Here is a 23,197-nt window from a genome sequence, read left to right as displayed (position 1 = left end):
CTGAATAAGGTGGGTCTGCAGAATGGAGCACCTTAATGCCAGTTTGGCAATGTGAACAGTACCACCTATTTTCACTAAAATGGTATCACTAAAGGGGGATACCATCTGCTTTCATTACCTACCTGTTCACTAACTTATCAGCAAGGGAACCAATGATGCTGGTGACACCTTCTTTTCAAGCACTTTATTTGTCCTCCGTCCCAATGCTGAGAAGGTATTTTGGGTAAGATTCATTCCCAGTTACTGAGGTTCAGAGATGAAAACTGAATTGCCAGCTTTCCAAAAAGGACTGTAATTTTTTTAAAAAGTCAAACAACAGTAGTATCTTTTGCTCACTTGCAAGTTTTTTCAACAAGAAACAGCATATTCTCCCTATAGTTTCCCCCTCTAAAGTCTTAAATGTTACCTCTTCAGAAAGGCCTTTCTTGTCCACCCAATACTCAGAGATAACACATTGCACCACTCTGTACATCATATTGTTTTAAGCCCTTTCCATATTAACTCTATTAAATGTCAGTACAAGCTTATAAGGTAAGTAGTATTCTTATCTCCATATGAAGTAGACACTGTTATTACAATTTCCATATTGTAACTGAGTAAACTGGTGCACAGAAAGGATAAATAACTTTGCCAAAATAACATGGTGAGTAAAAGACTTGTACTCTGGCTATCTGATGCTTGAGTTGGTTGGAGCATTTTTAAAAAGTCCTTACAGGAGGATATGGGAGAGAGAGACACACAGAGAGAAACATCGATGGGTTGCCTCCCGCACATGCCCCCACCGGGGTTCAAACCGGCAACCCAGGTATGTGTCCTGCCCACAATCGAACCCGCAACCTTTTAGCTCAGGGGATGATGCTCCAACCAACTGAAGCCACCCGGCCAGGGTCAGACTTACCTAATTTTTAATTAGGGATGTTCGGGTGAGAGAATGCTTAAATGGGTCACAGTGAGAAACCAGGGAATGGCTAGGGTTACCTACTTCGTTGTTTTGCCTGGAAAAACCTCGCTGGGTCCCCAGAGGTGAAAGTCTGGAGAAAGAAAAAACGGGGGGAAAACAGGAGTACCTAGTATCAAAACTACAAATCCCAGCCCGCCCCGCGGCAGACAACTACGGGTCCCGGCAGGTTTCATGGGCCCGAAGGAACCCCTCCGGGCCTGCTGCCGGAGTTCCGCGGGAGAAGGCGTGGGGCGTGTCCAGGCGGCGGGGAGACCTGGGTCAAGCTCTACGTCGCTGCGCAGCCGTCTCGCACGGGCCGGACGTGACGTAGGGAGAGTTCCGGCTTCGGCCTCTGCCGCTGCCGCCGCTACTTCAGCCCCTGCCACTGCCGCCGCCGCCGTAGGGGCTAGTTCTTTCTAAAATGGCGCCCCTAGACTTGGACAAGTATGTGGAGATAGCGCGGCTGTGCAAGTACCTTCCGGAGAACGACCTGAAGGTGAGCTCGGTCGGGGCGGGAGCGCTGCTGGTCGGGTTCGCCCCTTCCGGCAGTGGGGCGCCCGCCGGCCCGCCCTTCTCGACGCGGGACCCCCGCCGGCCCCTCGTCCTGTCTCGGTGGAGGGCCTGACGCGGTGCTGAGCGACCCGGTCCCTTTTGGCGTCGCGCGGAGGGCGGGGGTGGTCGGAAGAGCCGGAGTCCCCCGAGTGCCGTCCCGGTTCCGTAGCGGGTATCCTGAGGGATGTCGCGGCCTCTGCCCCAGGGTCGCCCCTCCTGGCCTTCGGGCCGCCGCAGGGACTAACAGCGGTGCGAAGAAGACTGCCCTCCTCTGACCGCATCCCCGGTCTCCCGGAGTCCGAACCGAGCCCCGGTGGCCGTGCCCTCGGGATGGGGTCATCCCTCCGGAGGGGGTGACAGGAGCGCGGGTGGCCGGCGGGTGGCAGATGCCCGGGCCTTGGGAACGCGCCCCGGTGGGCGAGACGGGAGAGAACGTCAGGGCGCCCCTCCGGTCCGGTCCCGCCGCTCCTCCCGATTGTTCTTCCGAAGTGTCGGCTTTCTCCTGCCAGTTCCGGGGCGAACCCCGTCCTCCTGGACGCCGTTGAGCTCACTTAAGTGGACAGAGCTGATTTAAGTGGACACTTGAGTAGTCCCTCTATACATTACAAGTTCTTCTCGGTTTTATGAGTTGTTCCCCACTGAGCCCTTCTTAACTCGGGATTGCATTTTCGTGGTTTCCTCAAAGAGGTGAGTTTTTGTTGCCGCCGAGTCCAAGTAACAGTAAAGGTGTGTGTGTGGCTAAAGGGATGAATGTAGGTCTTTGGACAAGTCTTGCTATTTTTGTGCGTTTGTTGAAACTAGGGCTTAGGTGCCTGGTTAGTGCTGCTTTCTTTTATTTGCTCAATTAACATTGATTTGTTTGCTGTGTGGTAGGTGGGTAAACTGCCAAGAGTTTTGGACATTGTTTTATTCTTTAAGCTGTGTTTAAAGTAATTTATCTTAGGGAATTTTTTTTTTCTCTTAAGGAAGATGTTACTGTTTTTTTTTTCTTTTGCTGTCTCTTTTGGTACAGGAAGTTGATATTTAACGATATGCAAAATGTTGAAAGCCAAAGGTGCTGTGGTGAACGTAACTTGTTTGTACTTACAGGTAAATGATGTGCACTATATTATAGGGGAGTCATTCTTGTGCATTTTCCCCCTAATAGGATAATTTAAAATGAGGACAAAGCCAGTGTTAGTAGAAATGCAGCTTTCATGCTCATCTGAGTCCTTTGTGGCTTCTTTAGGAAACAAAGATACGAGCAACATTGGGACCCAGATCGTGGAAAACTGACCAGGCATCTTTTGGTAGCATGGTTCATCCCATGAGAGAAGTGGGGTTTTGCATGTCAGTGAATCGAGGTGAAATTTTCTGTTCTTTAGCATATGTAAAGCTGTCTTAAGCTTTGTGTTTATAATTAGTAAAATGTTGCTTATTATAAAAATGTATGTTGATATTAACTTGAAATTGGATATTGAAATGATTTGTATGGTAATCAGTTGGATTTTCTTTGGACCTCTTTGTTTGATAAACAGATTTCCTTCCCACCTCAAGGAAATATTGTTAAACCATTTCATTGCCCCTTGCAACACAAAATGGACTGTATTTGGCATGTATGTTTCTTAAGAAACTTTTTTAAAATCTTCTGGGCAACTATTGGGGAAAATCATGAATTTTTCTTTTAAGCAAAGGCTTTTTTTTTTTTTTTTTTTGGTCTTGGAAATGTTTTTTGTCAAATTAATTTGCTCCTCTTTGGTATATTTAAAAAAAATTAAATTTGATTTTACTTCTTGGCATGAAGTGCAAACTAAAATTAGGCAGGCCAAGAAAGTATTCCAGGAGCACCTTTTCTGAGACTTTAAAGCCAAAGTAAAAGATTCTGTGAGGAAGGAAAGTAATCATTGGGGCCACTTAATGATCATATGGAAAAGATTTGTTCTGGTTGAAAAGACAGAGACTCACTGTGTTTTCGACTGACTAGAAGTTGGAGGTACTAAATAAAATAAATGCATAGGATATTCTAGATCTAATCATGATTTCTCTATACCTAAATTGGAAGTGGTCAAATCACTAGTACTGAATCAAGTTAATATAACTGTTTTGAAGGAATAAGGATAAAATATAAAAGTGAGTAAACAAAGTATAACCTTTCTTGAAAAAGCGGTCATGTGATTCTCATCCACAATAAAGGTTTCAGAGCTGATCATAGAAGATACAGATTCCATATCTGGCTAAGTGGAAGACTGAATGATAAAAAGCAGGTTTATTGAATATTTAAACTTAAGTACTTAGGCTGGTGATAGGTTCTGTAACTTGAAGATTGTCAGATCTCTTAGATCAGCGGTTCTCAACCTGTGGGTCACGACCCCTTTGGTGGTCGAACGACCCTTTCACTTCGGTCACCTAAGACCATCCTGCAGATCAGATATTTACATGACGATTCATAACAGTAGCAACATTACAGTTACGAAGTAGCAACGAAAATAATTTTATGGTTGGGTCACAACATGAGGAACTGTATTTAAAGGGCCAGAAGGTTGAGAACCACTGTCTTAGATGGTTCTTAAAAGGGACATGTAAGCAAAGAAATTGCATGTTGAGTTGGTGTTCAGTTTTCTTACTGAGGAACTTAAGACAGTTACCATGGTAAGGGTTGGGAGAATGCTAGTGTCTAAGAGATGCAATACAAAGAATTGTGTAATTCCATAGTAACCACTTTTATGAATTAATAGTTGGTATAATCTTTATAGAATTCACTTTTTTGTTTAATCTAAGCCATCCCTGAGTTTTTTGTATAAGGCTACCTGCTCTGCAAAGTTGTACCTCTGTCTGAAATGCCTCCATAAAGCTTCAAAGAATTCTCCCTTGCTTTTTTCCAATATTTGTTGAACATTTCATAAATTCTCATTCAGCCTTCGTCTGATTTTATAGATTGTCATCATATATTGTAGTCTTTATCTTTCCATACATACTTGTCTCTAACCTTATTGCATGTCTTATTGATCATTCTGTGTACTTGAGTTGTTTGGTTTCGCATTGTATCTTTCTTCAGGTAATACAAGGAAAACTGAACATAGTATAGGACTTTGATACACACCATGACTTTATAAGGGACCAGAAGAGTGTTTTTAAGACTGTTTTTGATAATGCCTTACATTTTGTTGGTCATTTTGGCCACAGAATCACAGTCTCTTGTGTATTCTGAAAATAGTCTGTAACAGTGCTGTTCAGTAGAAATAAAATGCTCAGAAATATGAGCCACAAAATACATTTTTTTTATTTTTTAAAATATTTTTATTGACTGCAGAGAGGAAGGGAGAGGAAGAGATAGAAACATCAATGATGAGAGAGAATCATTGATCGGCTGCCTCCTGCACTTCCCCTACTGGGGATCAGCCCACAACCCGGGCATGTGCCCTTGACTGGAATCAAACCTGTTCGCAGGCTGACACTCTATCCACTGAGCCAAACTGGCTAGGGTGCAAAATACATTTTTTAAAAAGTGAAAAAGAAACAGATGAAATTAATTTTAGTATTATTTAACCTAATTTCAACATGTAATTAATATAAAATTACTAATGTAATATTTTCTTTTTTTTGTACTAAGTCTATGAAATATGGTGTATATTTTACATTTATGACATGTTCCAATTAAGACCAGTCACATTTCAGGTGCTCAATAGCTACATGTGGCTGCAGGTATCTAATGGGATAGTGCACACCTCTAACAACTCCCCAGCCCATTTCCTAGAATTGCAGTGCTGAGAGAGAATCAGAGTTCATCTAATTCTGTATCCTTCTCATTTTACTGAGGGGGTACTCAGCTCTGTAGCGTTTATGCTTTGTCTGAGGCTGTCCAACTAAGCTATGAATTAGGTGGGAAAGCCTCCTTGTGCAGAGCTCTTTCTGATACAGTTAATAGCCTTTTTAAGATGACAAATAGCTTGCTTTTCTAGATATGTCTTCCATGTCATCACCTCTTTTTTTCTTAATCTTCCATTCTAAGCATGTTGGACTGCTGTCTTCTGACAACATGCTCTGTAATTCCTTGCCTCTTTGCTTCTTTTCAGTCGGTTTTTATCACCTATTTAATATGTACATAACACATATATTACATTATTTAATACTCCGTGGGTTGAGTACTAATATTTGCCTTGTTTTACAAACAGGTAACTAAAGCACAGACACATTAACTTTCCAAAGTCATGCAGCTCGTAAGTAAATGGATGAGCTGGGATTCAAACCTAGGCAAGTCTGACTCCAGGATTCATGTCCGTAACTACCTCTTATGCTTCCTCTATGCAGTACCCTTCATGCCTCTTTTGAGCTTTAGCTCAGATGCCACTTTCTCCATGCAGGGTTCCTGGATTCCATAGTCAGAATTATCAGTAATGATTAGAATTTACAGAGCTACTTACAGTCTTCTGAGCACCTTCATGCCCATTCTGTCATTTACACAATCCTTGTGATAGGCAGAGTAGGTACCAAAGCCAGGAATTGATGAGGTTTAGGTGATTTTTACCTTAGTTACTCAGCAGAGTACATGCCTGAATTTAATTGCTAATAAAAATTCCCATTCTTGCCTGGTCAGCATGGCTCAGTGGTTGAGCTTCGACCCAGGAACCAAGAAATCACTGGTTCAGTTTCAGGTCAGGGCACATGCCCAGGTTGCAGGCTCAATCCCAACTAGGGGGCAGCCAATAAATGATATTTCTCTGTCCTCAGGGTTTCTATCTCTATCCCTCTCCCTTCCTCTCTCACTAAAAATCAATAAAAACATATTTTTAAAAATTCCCATTCTTTCTTTTCTATATTGACCTTTTCCCTATAGCACTTTTACTCCATTTTACCATTTACAGCATTCTGTCTTGTCTGATAGCAAATGTGTCCATCTCTACTATTAGAATACAAGCTTCTTGAGGGCCAGGGTCATATCTTTATTATATTCTCTACAGTATTAGAACATTGCCTTGTATGTGATAGACAATCAGTTAATCTCGATATGTCTAGATTTAACAACAAACATTTCTTTAAATGCTTCTTGTGTAAAGTACTGTTCCATGTGGGTGCTAGAGGTAGAGTCCCATACTTGGCTCTGCCTTTGAGGGGCTCTCAGTGTAGTAAGGGAGATATGAGAGGTAAACACATGATCATCGCATGGTGTGACAGGTGCTAAAGTAGAGGACTAAGATATTAGGAAACATAGAAGCAGCATCTAATTCTGACGCTATCAAGGAGAAATGAGAGGATGAGCAGAGTTTGTTCAGGTAGACAAAAGAGGAAGGAAAGAACATGCAAGCAGAATACATACCATGTGCCATAGTATAGCTTAATCTGAAAGAAAGAACATAGTTGATTCGGGGAATATGAGGCAGTTGGTGCTGGGAGGACATGCAGAGGACAAAATCATGGCAAACTAGGCTGATAAATTTGGATTTTCATCTTTTAGGTGGTACGTGGATAAACACGTTGAAATGTTTTTATATTTTAGGGGAAAAAATTCTGTGACTTTTGATATTGTTTAAAATGTGGCTAACTAAAAATAAAGTAGATTCAAAGAAAGCTATTATAGGAATACACTGTTGTATGTAGTAGGAGTATGACAAAATCTTGATGATGCTACTTGAATGGATAATGGAAAACACTGCCATAAACAGAGGAGTGCCCTTGAGAGATTTTTAAGGAAGTGACAGTAGGTTTTAGAAATATTATGGCAACATTGTGAACCATGAATTGGAATGGGATAAGAATGTCATAGAAACAATAGACCAAGTGACATGAGAATTTGAAGTATAATAGGACCTGTTGACAGAATAGGTCTAGGTCAGTGGTCGGCAAACTCATTAGTCAACAGAGCCAAATATCAACAGTACAACAATTGAAATTTCTTTTGAGAGCCAAATTTTTAAAACTTAAAACTATATAGGTAGGTACATTGTTATTAACTTAATTAGGGTACTCCTGACTGACTGGCTCACTCAACTCATGCATAAATCGCGGGCGCCTCCCCCGCCCAGCGTATCCTGCGGCCCGCCTGCGCCGCGTCTCCCGTTGCCCAACCGACTGACACCCCCCACTTCTTCCAAATAGACTCGCCCAGGCCGAAAACTGACTTCTGCACATGGGCCACGAAGTTTCAATCGCACTGTACATGGGTGCCCGCCCGTGGTATTTTCTGGAAGAGCCACACTCAAGGTGCCAAAGAGCCGCAAGTGGCTCGGGAGCCGCGGTTTGCCGGCCACTGGTCTAAGTGATGAGGGAGAGGGAAGAGTTCAGTTTAATCTCTTAGTTTCTGGCATGGATAACTTAGTTAATACTATAACTAGATTAAGGAATGCAAGGGAGTTTGGTTTGGGCATACTGGATTTGAGATGCTGCTAAGCCAAGACATTGAGGTAGAAATGTTCAGAAGACTTGGATACACAGGTTGGTTAGTTAACAAGTATTTACTGATTGCCATATGTGCTCCAGGCACTGTTCCAATAGTATTAAACTCAGGAGAAAGGTCTGTTACCAGTAGTTTTCAACTGGGGATGATTTGTACTCATGAGGATGTTTGGCACTGTCTGGAGACATTTTTATTTGTCACAGGTGGGGATGGGGGGGAATGTAACTATGGGTATCTAGTGGGTGTAGAAGTCAGCGATGTTGCTAAACATCCTATAATTCACTGGACAGAGGCCCCCCACAATAAAGAATTATCAGTAGTAATGCTGTGGTGGAGAATTTAAAGCCCAGTGTATCTGAGGGACTAGAGGTAACAGGGAGACAGGAGCAGAAAATAGAATGGAACGCCCTAACGGGTTTGGCTCAGTGGATAGAGCATCAGCCTGCGGACTCAAAGGTCCCAGGTTCGATTCCAGTCAAGGGCATGTACCTTGGTTGCGGGCACATACCCAGTAGGTATATAGTTGGCTGACATATGTAGAGTTCGTACTGAGATTTCAGACTTCTTATTTTTGTGTTTGCTTGATATGAATTTGTAAGCTACTGCTGAACTGGAGAGATGAGAGGCAATGGCTTTAGCTTAGAGACTTAAGTTAGTGTCTTACTCAAGTTAGTGTTCCTGACTTCAGGTTAAAGATACTGCCTGAGTAATTTACATTCTCCAGGCCTTTGAGATTGGCAGAGTTTCACAGTGATGTTCTTTTTCAGTCTGCTGTTACTTTCAGATCAGTACCGGGGGTATGGGTCAGTCTCCTTCAGTTCTGGAGGCCTCATGGGCTAGGAGAGCCAGTCATATGTTAGTGCAGATTCGGGCACATTCAAATATGGTAACTATGAGATTCCCTCATGAAACTGTGCTGTGATTAGTTTAAAAGTGTTAATTAAATGATCACTTACTTTGTTCTCATAGGATACAGAGTGGTTAACAAAGATGCATTCAGTATAGTAAGATAAATATTCAGAATAAGTAAGAAAAATGAGACAAAAAGTAAAGATAGGAAACAAAGATGAAGCCAGAGGTAAGAATATATATAAAATAAAAGCTGTGATGACCAGGTTACTTCTTTGAGATTAGGCCCTAAGTTTTCTGGGAGCGAAAGAAAGGTAGGAACTGATCAATTAAAAAAATTCAGAGTCTGCCCTAACTGGTTTGGCTCAGTGGATAGAGCATCGGCCTGCGGACTCAAGGGTCCCAGGTTCGATTCTGGTCAAGGGCATGTACCTTGGTTGCGGGCACATACCCAGTAGGGGGTGTGCAGGAGGCAGCTGATCAATGTTTCTCTCTCATCAATGTTTCTAACTCTCTATTCCTCTCCCTTCCTCTCTGTAAAAATCAATAAAATATATAAAAAAAAAATTCAGAGTCTATAAGATGATAAAAACAAGTTTCTTGGGTAATCACATTTATCCTTGATAGAGACATTCCTTCCCTGGGTCCTCCTTGAAGGCAGCTGTTTAATCAAAGCATCCTGTGTACCTTATTTATAGTCTGCACAGTGACAGGCTCTATAGAGGACTGTTTCTACAATGTCCCTTACTACAGGTTGATGGCATGACTGTAAAGTGCAATTTCGGAAAGGAGGGCAGTATAATGCAGGGTGAGGACAGGCCTCTTTAGAGGACAATCTGACTTAATTCAGGGTGGAATTTATAATAGGTTTATTTGGGTAACATTTTAATAATTGATTTTTAAAAGAGTATAAACAATGGGGCCCTCAAATTTACAAGTAACCAACAGTACCTGAGAGTAAGCAAATAGAAAGGTCAACATTGCAGGAAACAGAACTTTTCTTTCCCAGAGATGCATTCTGGAAAGAAGAGTGGGAGATGAGCTTCTTTGGTGGCTTGTGTCAGAGGATGTGTTGGGAGAAACATTTAAATTGTATTCATGGGAGAACCAAGATGGTGGTGTAAGGTACAGACCTGTGCGTGCTGCCTCCCACAACAACATTGAAACTACCAACTATAAGACAAACAGCTATCATTCAGATCCATGGGAAAGCTGGCCCAGTGGAAGCTCTACAACTGGAAGGGAAGAAAGAAGAGCATTGAGACTGAGTAGGATATACAGAGGCGCCAAGAACAGAGGTACGGAGTTGCACGCCAGGCAGGCTGCAACTGGATGCACAGTTTTTTTCAATTGGAAGGGGTTACAAACTCTCGAATCCACTGAGCTTGTTTGGGGTGGGATTCTGAGGTCCCAGACCCCTACAGGGAGAGGCGGGACGGCCTTGCAGCGGGTTGGAGAGCGGAGCTGCTCGCCGGCACTCGGGGATGTGGAAATGCGGAGTCGCAGAGAGGCGAGGAGTTGCGGAGACGCCATTGCTCTTTGCTCTGCCCTGGTGATTCCCAGAGACCCGCCCTACTCAATTTACATCCCCGCCCAAGCTGTACCAGTGGCACAAAAGGAACCACCTGCGCTTTTGCAGCCTAACCCAACAAACTGTAGATTTCAACTCCTCGCATCCGTAAGGGACACACTCAAGAAGCAGAATCAGGTTCAGAGGAAGCCGGAGCTGGACCTGGCTGGGCCGGCGACATGGAACCGCTGTACCAGCAAACGCACAAGCAGGTCCACCAGATCCAGTCTCACATACGACGCTGGGAGACGGCAGACAAGCAGTCTGTGCACTTAGTAGAAAACGAAATCTAAGCAAGCATACCAGATATTCAGCCACCAAGAACGCCTGGAGATTTTGTCCAGCAAGGAGCCGCCCAACAAAAGACAGAATGCCAAACTTCGTGTTGACCAGTTAAAGTATGATGTCCAGCACCCGCAGACTATTCTCAGAAACTTCCAGCATCGACGATACGCAAGGGAGCAGCAGGAGAGACAGCGAGAGGAGCTTCTGACTCGCACCTTCACCCCCAACGTGGGATGCGGCGCCCCCTACGAGGCTGCGACGGCCCCAGTGAGGCTGCGCTGGCCCATGTGAGGCTGCGCCGGCCCCTGGGAAGCCGAGAAAAATACCACATGATCTCACTCATTTATGGATAATAAAGACCATTATAAACTGATGAACAAAAATAGATACAGAGGCAGAGCAGCATTGAGCAGACTGTCAAACTACAGTGGGAAGCCTGGGGAGGGTTGGGGGGCGGGGTAAGAGATCAACCGAAGGTCTTGTATGTATGCATATAAGAATAACCAATGGACACAAGACACTGGGGGGTAGAGGAGGCCGGGGGAATGTCGGGGGGGGGGGGCGGGTATGGAGACATATGTAATACTCTTCGTAATACTTTAAGAAATAAAACAAAATAAAAAAAATAAATTGTATTCATGGTATGAGCTCTCACCTTCATTAATGGAAGTTAGGACTCTTTGTAAATGATGTGAAATTTGAAAGTGTGGATAGAAGTGCCTGAAAACTCTGTCCACTCTTGTACAAATGATAGCAAAGCACTTCTACAAATACTTTTTTTTAAAAATAGATTTTTCTGATTTCAGAGAGGAAGGGAGAGGGAGAGAGAGATAGAAACATCAATGATGAGAGAGAATCATTGATCGGCTGTCTCCTGCATTCCCTCCACTGGGGATCTAATGCACAACCTGGGCATGTGCCCTTGACTGGAATCGAACCCGGGACCCTTTAGTCCCCAGGCCAATGCTCTATCCACTGAGCCTAGAGCTCTACAAATACTTTTGGTGGGATTCTCTTTGAGGAGGTTTGGTGAGTGTACCTGAAAAAATATTCCAAGTATTTATACCTAAGAAAGGTGGGTAAGCCCTATCTGGTTTGGCTCAGTGGATAGAGCATCCACCTGTGGATTTAAGGGTCCTGGGTTCGATTCCAGTCAAGGACACATGCCTAGGTTGTGGGCTTGAATCCCCAGTTGGGGGCATGCAGGAGGGAGCCAGTCAATGATTCTCTCTCTCATCATTGATATTTCTATCTCTCCGTCTCCCTTCCTCTCTGAAATAAAAAATATATATATTAAATAAAAAAAGGTGGGTAAGATCCTGAAATAGGTATTTTAAAACATCACTATATTGTTTTATTTTTGAAATTGTACAGTAGCAGAAAAAATTGTTTTAAATATTAATTGCTACTCTGTGAAACTAACCTGAAAAGAGTAGCGCTCTTTATTCTGGCAAGATGAGAAAGTGGTAATGAAAGACTATTAGAAACAACACAGGCCAAACATGGCATATTTGTTCTTTGGAACTAACCTTAAGCTACATGGAAATGAGTTAGAGATTGAAAAATTGCAAGTAGTAGGTTGTAAACTTTGGGCGCTAACTACTGTAAACAATCCCAGAATCATCAAAGAGCAGCTTCCTATCAAGCAATTTAAGTATTAGTTCTTGGTTTTTTGTCATGTGATCCTTAGTTTTAATATTGTAGTAAAAGGTTGCATTTTATCTTTTCTCCTTACAGCGGCTATGTGACTATGTTTGTGACCTCCTGTTGGAAGAGTCAAATGTTCAGCCAGTATCAACACCAGTAACAGTGTGTGGAGACATACACGGACAGGTAAAATTTCATAAGCAGATTTTTAGCTTTGTACTGTCCATAGTACATGTGTATTTCCATTTGTGCTGCAAAAAACAAATAAAAACAAATAAAAAACAACAGCTGGTAGTTGGCTAGATTACTTCAGTCTGTATGACTGTTAACTCTTACTGTGAATAAAAGCAGTGGTCAAATTATTCATGGAGTTTTTTGAAATTATGCTTGGAAAGTAAATAGAATGCAGCACTATTGTTCAGTGGAAAGGGGGCGATATAAAAGACAAATGTAGACTGCTCATAGTTGTTATGATTAATTGGCGATGCTTTCCTTGATGGAAATGAGAATAGCAAAGGTTCAGAAAGAAAATTGTTGGCGTGTGATTTCACAGCAAGTCACTGCTAGAATTTTATTTTCATCTGCTGGGTTTTTAGTTTGTGTTTGAGAGTTTCAAGGCAGGAAGGGCACATGTCATCTTTAGATTCTTAATGTCAGTGTTTAGCCTAGTTGGAAACCTGTATGTTTATAAAGTTTTTTTTAAAATAGGGAAATGAAAGATGAACTGAATACTCATATCTTGCTGTATGCATATAATGGAATTTGGGCTACACGACAGATACACACTGGGAACAATATAGTATTTTGAATGCTAACAGGACTTACTGTCTTCTGACAATTTTGCCTTACATACGACTACTTAAAGGAGCAGAAATGTGGGTAAATAGATTGTGGTTAGGGGCTGGCTGCTCAATGAATAAAATCCTACTTTGACTACTTATAGGGTTCTTTTTGGCTTTTCAGTCTGTTCTCTGAAGGTTGAGATTATAATAAATCTCACATCTGCATGTTCTCAGCTTCTAAATAGATACCCCATTATGTCACATGTGATCTGTTAGTAGATTTTAGGAGTGAATTTCTTAAAATTTCCGTGTACTTTCTCTCCAAAACTATAATAAACATTTATATTTTACATAACATAAAGGATATGAATATAAGCAGTTTCTTAATACATTCATAAGAGCTGGAATAAACCAAGCAACATTTTCCTTTGCTTATAACATTAAAGTTGCCCTAGCCGGTTTGGCTCTGCATAGAGCATTGGCCCACAGACTGAAGGGTCCCGGGTTTGATTCTGGTCAAGGGCACATACCTGGCCCAGTCTGGGGCATGTGCAGGAGGCTACCAGTCAATGTTTCTCTTTCACATTGATGTTGCTCTTTCTGTCTCTCCCCCTCCCTTCCACTTTCTCTAAAAATCAAGGGAAAAATATCCTCGGATGAGGATTAACAAAAAAATAAATAATAGATAAAAATAAAGAAATGTAGTGTACTGATCTGACTTGCTTAAAAAAAAAAGTTGAGGGGTTGCCCCGCTGACGTGGCTCAGTGGTTGACCTAGGAACCAGGAGGTCACAGTTTGATTCTTGGTCAGGACATATGCCCAGGTTGTGGGCTTGATCCCCAGTGTGGGGCATGCAGGAGGCAGCGGATCAATGATTCGCTCTCATAATTGCTATTTCTATCTCTTCCTCTTTGAAATCAATAATAATATATTAAAAAATTAAATTGAGGGGTTATCAAGAACTTTTCAATATGTGAATTACAGTCATGATCAAAGGTCAGGAACTTAGAGACAACTTCAGATTACGAAAATTAATTGAAATCATAAAATTGTACTTCTGTATTACTTCAGTCAAATGTATAATATTTGCTAACATTTATCTTGTGTTTTGAGATTAACAAAGTGCTTTTTCGCATAGTCCATGTAAAATTTTCTCAAGAGTTCTTTACGATTGGATCATTTTGTAGAGAAGGAAACTGAGACTAAAAGATTGAAGAATTAGCCCAAACTCTCACAGCAATTAAGGGACAGAGCAGAGATTTGAACTCATTTGGATGCTCAGTAGTCCATGTTAATTTAAGACTACCACCAAACTGTGAACATTATTTCATTTGTACTTGACCCTTTAAAACAATTGCTAATCAAAAACATGGGACTTGGAGAGCTCGTAACAGTCTGTTGATTGAGTAAACTAAATGTAAGATATGTCCTTTGGGACTTGTATAGTTGTCTTTCCCTTGGGCCAGTTCTGGAATTGCAGGATTGGGTTATAAGTATAAACAAACATGCTGGCAAGCATATTCAGCTGTCCCTCAGCATCCTCAGGAGATTGGCTCCAGGACCTCCCACAAATACCAGAATCCTGGGATGCTCAAGTCCCTTATACAAAAATGGCATAGTATTTGCATATAACTTACACACATCCCCACATATACTTTAAACCTAGATTACTTGTAATACCTAAAACAGTGTAAATGCTATGTAAATAGTTGTTTAAGGAATAATGACAAGAAAAAAACGTCTGCACATGTTCAGGCCTACAATTATTGTAGACCTAATACATGGTACATGTCAACAGAAACATAACGTTCCCTGTTCCCCCACCCCTGGTCCCAAATATTTTCGATATACTGCTGGTTGAATGGGGATGAGTCTGCAGTAAGAGTCTGGGAATCTGCAGATACGAATGGTGACTGTACTGCTGAGAAGCATTGAAGCAGTGTAATCTAGTGAGTAGATGGTGGACTTCATTGTCAGAGAGTTGGTTTTAAATCCTGACTGGGCTATGTACGGCCTGTTTAAAAAGCCACTTCAGCCCTAGCCCTAGCCCGTTTGGCTCAGTGAATAGAGTGTCGACCTGTGGACTGAAGGGTCCCAGGTTCAGTTCCAGTCAAAGGCACATGCCCTGGTTGCAGGCTTGATCCCCAGTAGGGGGCATGCAGGAGGCAGCTGATCAATGATTTTCTGTCGTCATTAATGTTTCTATTTCTCCTTTCATCTCTGAAATCAATAAAATATATATCTTATCTAATAAAGAGGGAATATGCTAATTGATCCTCACATCATTGCAAAATGGCGGTGCCCACAGCCAATAAGGAGGGAATATGCTAATTGGCTGCCATGCCCTCAAAGATGGTGGTGCCCAGTCCCCTCAGCCCCATCGGGGCCTTGCCGCCCGCCCGCCTCCGAAGTCCCCCAGTCCCCTCCGCCCCCTAGCCACCCAGGGCCGCCAAGGCTCAGGTAACCAGAGCCGGCCAAGGCTTGCTCTGCTGGCAGTGGCAGCAGAGGTGTGATGGGGGCATCGCCTTCCCCTGATTGCCAGGTCGGCTACCACCCCTGAGGGCTCCCGGACTGTGAGAGGGGGCAGGCCGGGTTGAGGGACACCCCCTCCAGTGCATGAATTTTCATGCACCAGGCCTCTAGTGTGTGTGTGTATCACTTCATCTAGCTTATAAGTTCTTTTTTTTTTTAAAATATATTTTTATTGATTTCAGAAAGGAAGGGGGAGAGAGAGAATGAATCATCAATGATGAGGGAGAATCATTGATTGGCTGCCTCCTCAAGGTTAAAATTAGCTGCTTAAGACTTATGAAACAGTTACAAGGGGGGAATGCTTTATTTCAGTAGTTAATATTTAAATGTCAGTTTTGTTCACTGTTTCTAAGATTCCTGTACAGTTTTAACCATTAGAAATTTAATACTTATTAGTGATTTATTTTCAAGTTTAAAAAATAAATGTGTTGGAAATTATTTGTTGTGGTAGGTATAGTTTATTATAGAAAAACTGGTTTTCTTTAAGCATTAGATTAGGGAATCTAGTAGACTGGAGTTACCAAATGTGTGTCATTTACCAATTTTTAGTCAAATAGAATTAGGTGAAATATGCAGTTCCTTTTTACTAATTATCCAGAAGATATTCTACATTTGTGGGGGCTGAGGGTCCACATGAACAGTATACTGTAGGAAGGTAGGTTGACCTGTTCTGTATTGTGTAAGTTTATTCTCTGAAAGAAATTTTTACCCACTTCTTTCCTTATCTTTATCTCATTGAAATAGATTTGAATATGTGATGGGATGGTTAGGTGAGCTTATTGACAAGTTATGTAACTGGTAAATGATTTCAAATTCTCAAGTAATAGGTGAAGAGATAGATGTATGAAAGAAATTTAAGAGGGAGGCCTATAACATTAATGATCTAGGAATGACTTTAATGGTAACTGAGATTTATTTTAATGCTTTCCTTTTTTTAAGGCTTGGGAGCTGTGTGCTTGTCAACTTTGCTTATACTTTTTTCTTTTTATTGTTAGTATTTGAAGTTCTCATAATTAACTGCTTCTTTACACATTTTGCTCTCAGTTTTATTATTTTACTCCTTCATAGGAATTTGTAATCAACATATATTGCCTTTCTTTTATAGTTTTATGACCTTTGTGAACTATTCAGAACTGGAGGTCAGGTTCCTGACACAAACTACATATTTATGGTATGTAAAAACCAGTGACATCAAGTACTTACTTAGAAAGGAAAAAGATGTCTTATTACATGTAAATTACATGATAATTTTATTACATGTGATAATCACTATTTAAATATCTAAAAAGGCGATTCTATACCTTTCTACATTTTTCTGTGTCCTTTAGTTGAGAATAATTGCTTTAGTAAACTGCTGAATACATTAGAATGGGTTGTAGCCCTCAGTAATGGTTGGGAAGAAAAATATCCTAGAACTGTTGGTTTAAGGCATAAATCTTTAATTTATTGTTATTTTACCAAACTTTTTTGAGTATTCATATTTATGTTATTAATCTATGGGTTGATGAATATGCACACAGACACATTTGCTATGAAGATGCATATTTACTTACTTTCAGAATGTAATGTTACTGTTTTACTTTTTCTGTGTCTTCCTTCTGTAAGTTTCTGAGGCACTTTCCTATTATTCCTTTAGCTGTTTTCTTGTTGGTCTAAAATTGGCCCAAGTAAAACATTAATGGGAAGTGTAAATAGCATGTCATCACATTCCATTCTTAAATACAAAGCTGGACATGGAACACTGTTACTAGGATAATTACGGTGTTTGCTTTTACAAAAGAAAACAAAGCTATTCAAGTTGGTAGCTCTTCTGATTCAGTTAAGATATTTTTGAAGTTTATTTAAAATTTTTGATTTACACATTACCTTTTTGAAACATGTTACTGTGGGTAATAGAGAATTGAAAAAATGGTGGTTTTGCAGGGAAAAATCATTGAAGAATTGTACTGCAGGTATGTGTAGGCCTCCTGAATTGTGGACTAACACAAACACTAGTAAAAACAGCCTATTTACTTCCATTGGAATTTTTTGTTAAAACTCGATTTCCAAATAATTCAGTATGTATCTCTTCATTTTTGTTATGTTGGGCTGTGTCTCTGATTTTTGTGCACTTTGGTATAATTTTTAAAGTATATTGTTGCCATTGTATTGTTTGTAACTGTAATCCTTTACTTTACAGGGTGATTTTGTAGACAGAGGTTACTATAGTTTGGAGACCTTCACTTACCTTCTTGCACTAAAGGCTAAATGGCCTGATCGTATTACACTTTTGCGAGGAAATCATGAGAGTAGACAGATAACACAAGTTTATGGATTTTATGGTAAGACCTGTTTCTCTGATTCTGAACATTATTTTACATTCCTCTTTGGGGAGACAACACACAAGTCATACATGTGCTTTATAGTAAATTTAGAAAATACAGATACTCTTTTTCCACTTTCTCGCCCTTTAACTTTCTCTCTTCCCCCAATCAATGGGAAATCTTACCATGGAGAGAGAACCGTTCTTAAATTTTTGGTGTACATCTTTCTAGATCAGTGCCTCAAAGCACTGTCCTTAGTTTACCTTACTGGAATCATCTGGGGTGCTTGTTAGAAATGCAGATCGCTAGGCCATGCAGAACTTTTGGGATGAGACCCTTGAAGTTGTCAAAGCTGAATGTTCTGCATATTCAAGTTTGAGAATTTATTTTATATATATGTGTGTGTGTGTGTGTGTGTGTGTGTGTGTGTGTACATATATATGCACATATGTACACACACACATATGTACATATTTGTGTGTGTGTGTGTTGTATAATATGTGTGTGCATACACACCACACTAAAATGGGATCACACTTGCTTTTTTCATTTAATATTGTGACCTGCCTTTTTAGTTCATTAATTTTTTTAAGGATATTTCTTTATTGATTTCAGAGAAGAAGGGAGAAGGGGAGAGAGATAGAAACATCAATGATGAGAGAGAATCATTGATTGGCTGTCTCCTGCACACCCCATACTGGGGATTGAGCCTGCAACCCAGGCATGTGCCCTTGGCCGGAATCGAACCTGGGACCCTTCAGTCCACAGGCTGACGCTTTATCCACTGGGCCAAGCCGGCTAGGGCATTAATGTTATTTTTTATAGCTGCATATATTATACTGTATGGATATCCTCTAATTGATTTAACCAGTCCCTTTAGCATTGGATATTGGAGTTATTTTTAAGTTGCTGATATACACATAGCTGAATTAATAACCTTTTATATACATACTAGAAGCCCGTTGCACAAAGATTCATGCAATAGGCCTTCCTTCCCCTGGCTGCTGGCACCGGTTTTCCTCCGGCACCTGGGACCCAGGCCTTTGATCCGGCCACAGCGGGGCTTGGCTTCTCCACTGCGGCTGCAGCTAGGCTTGGCTTCTCCACTGCGGCTGCAGCTAGGCTTGGCTTCTCCACTGCGGCTGCAGCTAGGCTTGGCTTCTCCACTGCGGCTGCAGCTAGGCTTGGCTTCTCCACTGCGGCTGCAGCTAGGCTTGGCTTCTCCACTGCGGCTGCAGCTAGGCTTGGCTTCTCGGCTGCGGCTGCAGCTAGGCTTGGCTTCTCGGCTGCGGCTGCAGCGGAGAAGCCAAGCCTCTTCAGTCTTCACTCTTCACTCCTCACTCTGGCCGGAGCCTTCAGTCTTTGCTCTGCACCTGCGTATGCAAATTAACCACCATCTTTGTTGGGTTAATTTGTATAGTCACTTTGATTGGCTGGTGGGTGTAGCAGAGTGACACCAATTTGCATGTTTCTCTTTTATTAGTGTTGATATATGATATCCCAAGGATATATAAATATCCTTTTACATATATATTAAAAAAATGTGTGCTTGTTCCAGAGAATCTCAGGATATCAGGGATTAGAAATAGAACTCAGAAAAACAAACAAAAAAACAAATAGAACTCATCCATTAAAAACAAAATACCTGGTAGCTTCTGCGTTGGCCCGTGTGGCTCAGTTTGTTGAGCATAGTCCTGTGCACCAAAAGGTCTGTTTTTTATTTTTATTTTATTTTATTGTTTAAAGTATTACAAATAGTAGTACATACGTCTCCTTTTTTCCCCCCACTGTAAAGGTCTGTGTTTTGATTCCTAGTCCGGACACATGCCCAGGGGATGTGCAGGAGGCAGGCCATCGATGTTTCTCTTTCTCCCTCTCCCTTCCTCTCTTTCTAAAATCAGTTAAAAAATTTTTAAAAATTGCCGAAACCGGTTTGGCTCAGTGGATAGAGCGTTGGCCTGCGGACTCAAGGGTCCCGGGTTTGATTCCGGTCAAGGGCATGTAACTGGGTTGCGGGCATATCCCCAGTGGGAGATGTGCAGGAGGCAGCTGATCGATGTTTCTCTCTCATCGATGTGTCTAACTCTCTATCTCTCTCCCTTCCTCTCTGTAAAAAATCAATAAAATATATTTTAAAAAAAAATTTTTAAAAAAAATTATTTAAAAGCAAAATAGCTGCTTTTATAAAGTTTTTATATGGTTGAGAGTTTTAATAAACATGGTTAAGAAGTTCTTTGAAGGAGGTAGACAGAAGAATTGTTGAGCTTATTAATAGGAATTTTTCCTTGAGCACAAGGTAGATATTGAGAGATTTGAAAATAAATTTATAACCCTTTAGTTTTAGATTTTATATTTTGAATTATTTTCTATCATTATAAAGATAAGCTGGACTCTCTTAATAGTTTAAGCTGAATTCCTATTGTCTTAGTATTTGATGTATTCTTTGTTCATTAACATTTTTATTCATTTTTAAATTATTTTTTAAAATATTTGTATTTATTTCAGAGAGGAAGGGAAAGGAGAGGGAGATAGAAACATCAATGATGAGAGAGAATCACTGATCTGCTGCCTCCAGCATGCCCCCCACCGGGATCAGGCCTGCAACCCAGTCATATATCGTGACTGGGAATCGAACAGTGACCCTCTGATTTGTAGGTCAGTGCTCAATCACCAGGTCACACTAGCTGGGCTATTTTTTTTATTAATTTAGAGAGAAGGAGGAAGGGAGAGCGACAGAAACATTGGTTGTTCCACTTGTTCATGCAATGAATAGTTAATTCTTGTATGTATCCTGACGGGCTCAAACCCCCCACCTTGGCATGTTGGGAGGATGCTCTAACCAACTGAGCTACCTGGCCAGGGCTGTATTCTTTATTTTTATTGGCAGATTCAGAATTTCATTACTGAGAACTCTCCTGTTTGTTTTATAGATGAGTGCCAAACCAAATATGGAAATGCTAATGCCTGGAGATACTGTACCAAAGTTTTTGACATGCTCACAGTAGCAGCTGTAAGTTTATAGGAATCTTTCTAAAGCCACAATGTATTTTCTTGCCAATAACACTTTGCATATTTTTACCTAATTGCCATCTTAGTTATATTGATATTATTATGATTCATTGGTGAATTTGGATATAACTGAATTTATTATTATATGTTCAACTCTTTGTTATCCTTTTTGTTAGTTAATAGATGAGCAGATTTTGTGTGTTCATGGTGGTTTATCTCCTGATATCAAAACACTGGATCAAATTCGAACCATTGAACGGAATCAGGAAATTCCTCATAAAGGAGCATTTTGTGACCTGGTTTGGTCAGATCCTGAAGATGTGGATACTTGGGCTATCAGTCCCCGAGGAGCTGGTTGGCTTTTTGGCGCAAAGGTCACAAATGAGGTAAAGTCAACATTTTCAGAAAAGTGGTTTGTTGGTTGCTAATGAACTACACAAAGAACTGTGGTGGCTATAGATAACAAACTTATAGTCTAGTTTACTCAAACTATGGTGGTTATGGATAGAAAATTTCTTACCTAGTTTATCATTCATATATATATATATATATATATATATATATATATATATATATTTCCTTAATAATCAAATGAGATGAATAATGAAAGCATCTCCTTCAGCATCTACTTGGTAACATATGTAAAATAAATGTTTCTTTTCTTCCAAATATTGCAATTAAGTAATGAGATTAAGCAAGGGCAAGAAAGGCAACTTAAAAATACATTTTTTTCATATTTATGTTTTAGTTGAGATACAATTGACATTTAACATTGTATTAGTTTTAGGTGTACAACATAATGACTTGATGTATGTGTATATTGTGAATAGGCAACTTTTTGAGGTTCAACTATTTACACACACACACACACACACACACACACACACACACACACACGGATGAGCTATATTGGGAAATACGTAATCCAGTGTGGAATCAGAGAGCTAGGTTCAAGTTATTTATTCTGTCTGAATCTGTTTCATTACACTGAAAAAGGATAGTAAATCTCAGAATTTTTGCAAGAATCACACTAAACACTCAGTAAATCATAGATGTGGTAACCATATGTTTATTGTTAAATCATAAGAACTTTGTTTCATATCTGATAGTACTTGTAGGATGCTTTTCTTCCGGAAACTTCTAGTTATGTGACTGATGATTTCTAAACTCTTTTCTAGTCTCAGGCCACAATGACTCTATACCTACAACTCATTGAAATTATTGGGGGTAACTATAGAGTTGGCTTTATAATCATGAGAACTGTATTTAGTAACAGGATTTATACTTTATTTAAATGTTTATTTTATTATATATGTAGGTTGATATTTTTAAAAAGAATGTGCTGGATACTTAACCAATCCTTTCTAAATTGCAGTTTGTTCATATCAACAACTTAAAACTCATCTGTAGAGCACACCAACTAGTGCACGAAGGCTATAAGTTTATGTTTGATGAGAAGCTGGTAACAGTATGGTCTGCACCTAATTACTGCTATCGTTGTGGAAATATTGCTTCAATAATGGTCTTCAAAGATGTAAATACAAGAGAACCAAAGTTATTCCGGGCAGTTCCAGATTCAGAACGTGTTATTCCTCCCAGAACAACGACGCCGTATTTCCTTTGAGGCCTGCGCCCATCCTGCTGACCGGTCACATTTTCTGCCCTCTTCTTACCCCAACTTTCGTGTATTACCCTCTATAATATACTTTTTATTGAGCACTTTGCTGCTGAAATGCTGCCTCTTGCCTTTTTTTATTTTAAATTATCTAAATTTATTGTTTGTTATGGTGTCTATAACAATGTTTTCCTATCAGTTTTCTCCCCCATCCCATCCCCACCTTGGACTCATCTGAGAAGACTTGAGAAATGTCTTAATACTCATACTGCTGCATGTAGCTCTTGCTTATTTACTGGTCTGGGGGAAACAAGATGTGTTTCCTTTTTAAAAAAGCCAATTGACAGAACAGACTACACTGAAATACTCCTTTTGTATCATTCAGGCTTTTGTTTTAGTTCGGTAAGTTTTAAGAAATTTCAGCAGCAAAGTTGTTATTCAGTGGGCACGATGGACTGCAAATGCCTCGAGTTATGTATACTTGTCCCAGCTGTAAACTTCATTGTCCTTTGTTGGATATTTTAAGTGGATATAAAATAAATTGGTCTAAAGGGCTGCCCTCCTTGTTGTGTTTTTAAATTTGAGTTAAAAACTGCTACAGCTTATGATTTTGTACATTAAGATAATTGTATTGATCTTTTTTCAGATTCCTTGTATTTTTAAATAAAGTAATCTTAAATAAAACCCAGATAGGTTTAAAGTGTTAGAAATTTTAAACAGCTTACATTGTTAGCTTAAAGTT

At 40.4% G+C, this 23,197-nt stretch overlaps 1 protein-coding gene across 1 annotated transcript; it reads left to right on the top strand.

The window, feature by feature from the left end:
• The first annotated feature begins 1,253 nt into the window (after window positions 1–1,253).
• Window positions 1,254–23,011, top strand: PPP6C (protein phosphatase 6 catalytic subunit). The gene is made up of 7 exons (XM_081103473.1): window positions 1,254–1,436; window positions 12,304–12,399; window positions 16,634–16,699; window positions 17,708–17,849; window positions 20,762–20,841; window positions 21,017–21,226; window positions 22,216–23,011. The coding sequence occupies exons 1-7, from the start codon at window positions 1,362–1,364 to the stop codon at window positions 22,462–22,464; spliced, it is 918 nt and encodes a 305-aa protein (XP_080959599.1). The 5' UTR covers window positions 1,254–1,361; the 3' UTR covers window positions 22,465–23,011.
• Window positions 23,012–23,197: the final 186 nt, after the last annotated feature.

Source organism: Myotis nattereri, assembly GCF_964212035.1.
Source record: "Myotis nattereri genome assembly, chromosome: 12".
NCBI lineage: Eukaryota > Metazoa > Chordata > Mammalia > Chiroptera > Vespertilionidae > Myotis > Myotis nattereri.
Note: the sequence above shows the minus strand (reverse complement) of the source record. Positions and strands in the feature narration are given on the sequence as shown.

What these genes read in the sequence shown, in the direction of transcription:
- PPP6C (XM_081103473.1), top strand. Translation starts at nt 1,362, where the DNA reads ATGGCGCCCCTAGACTTGGACAAGTATGTGGAGATAGCGCGGCTGTGC. An exon ending in ACACAAACTACATATTTATG is followed by an intron (nt 16,700 to 17,707) that starts GTATGTAAAAAC and finishes TTTACTTTACAG; the next exon opens with GGTGATTTTGTAGACAGAGG. An exon ending in GCGCAAAGGTCACAAATGAG is followed by an intron (nt 21,227 to 22,215) that starts GTAAAGTCAACA and finishes TCTAAATTGCAG; the next exon opens with TTTGTTCATATCAACAACTT.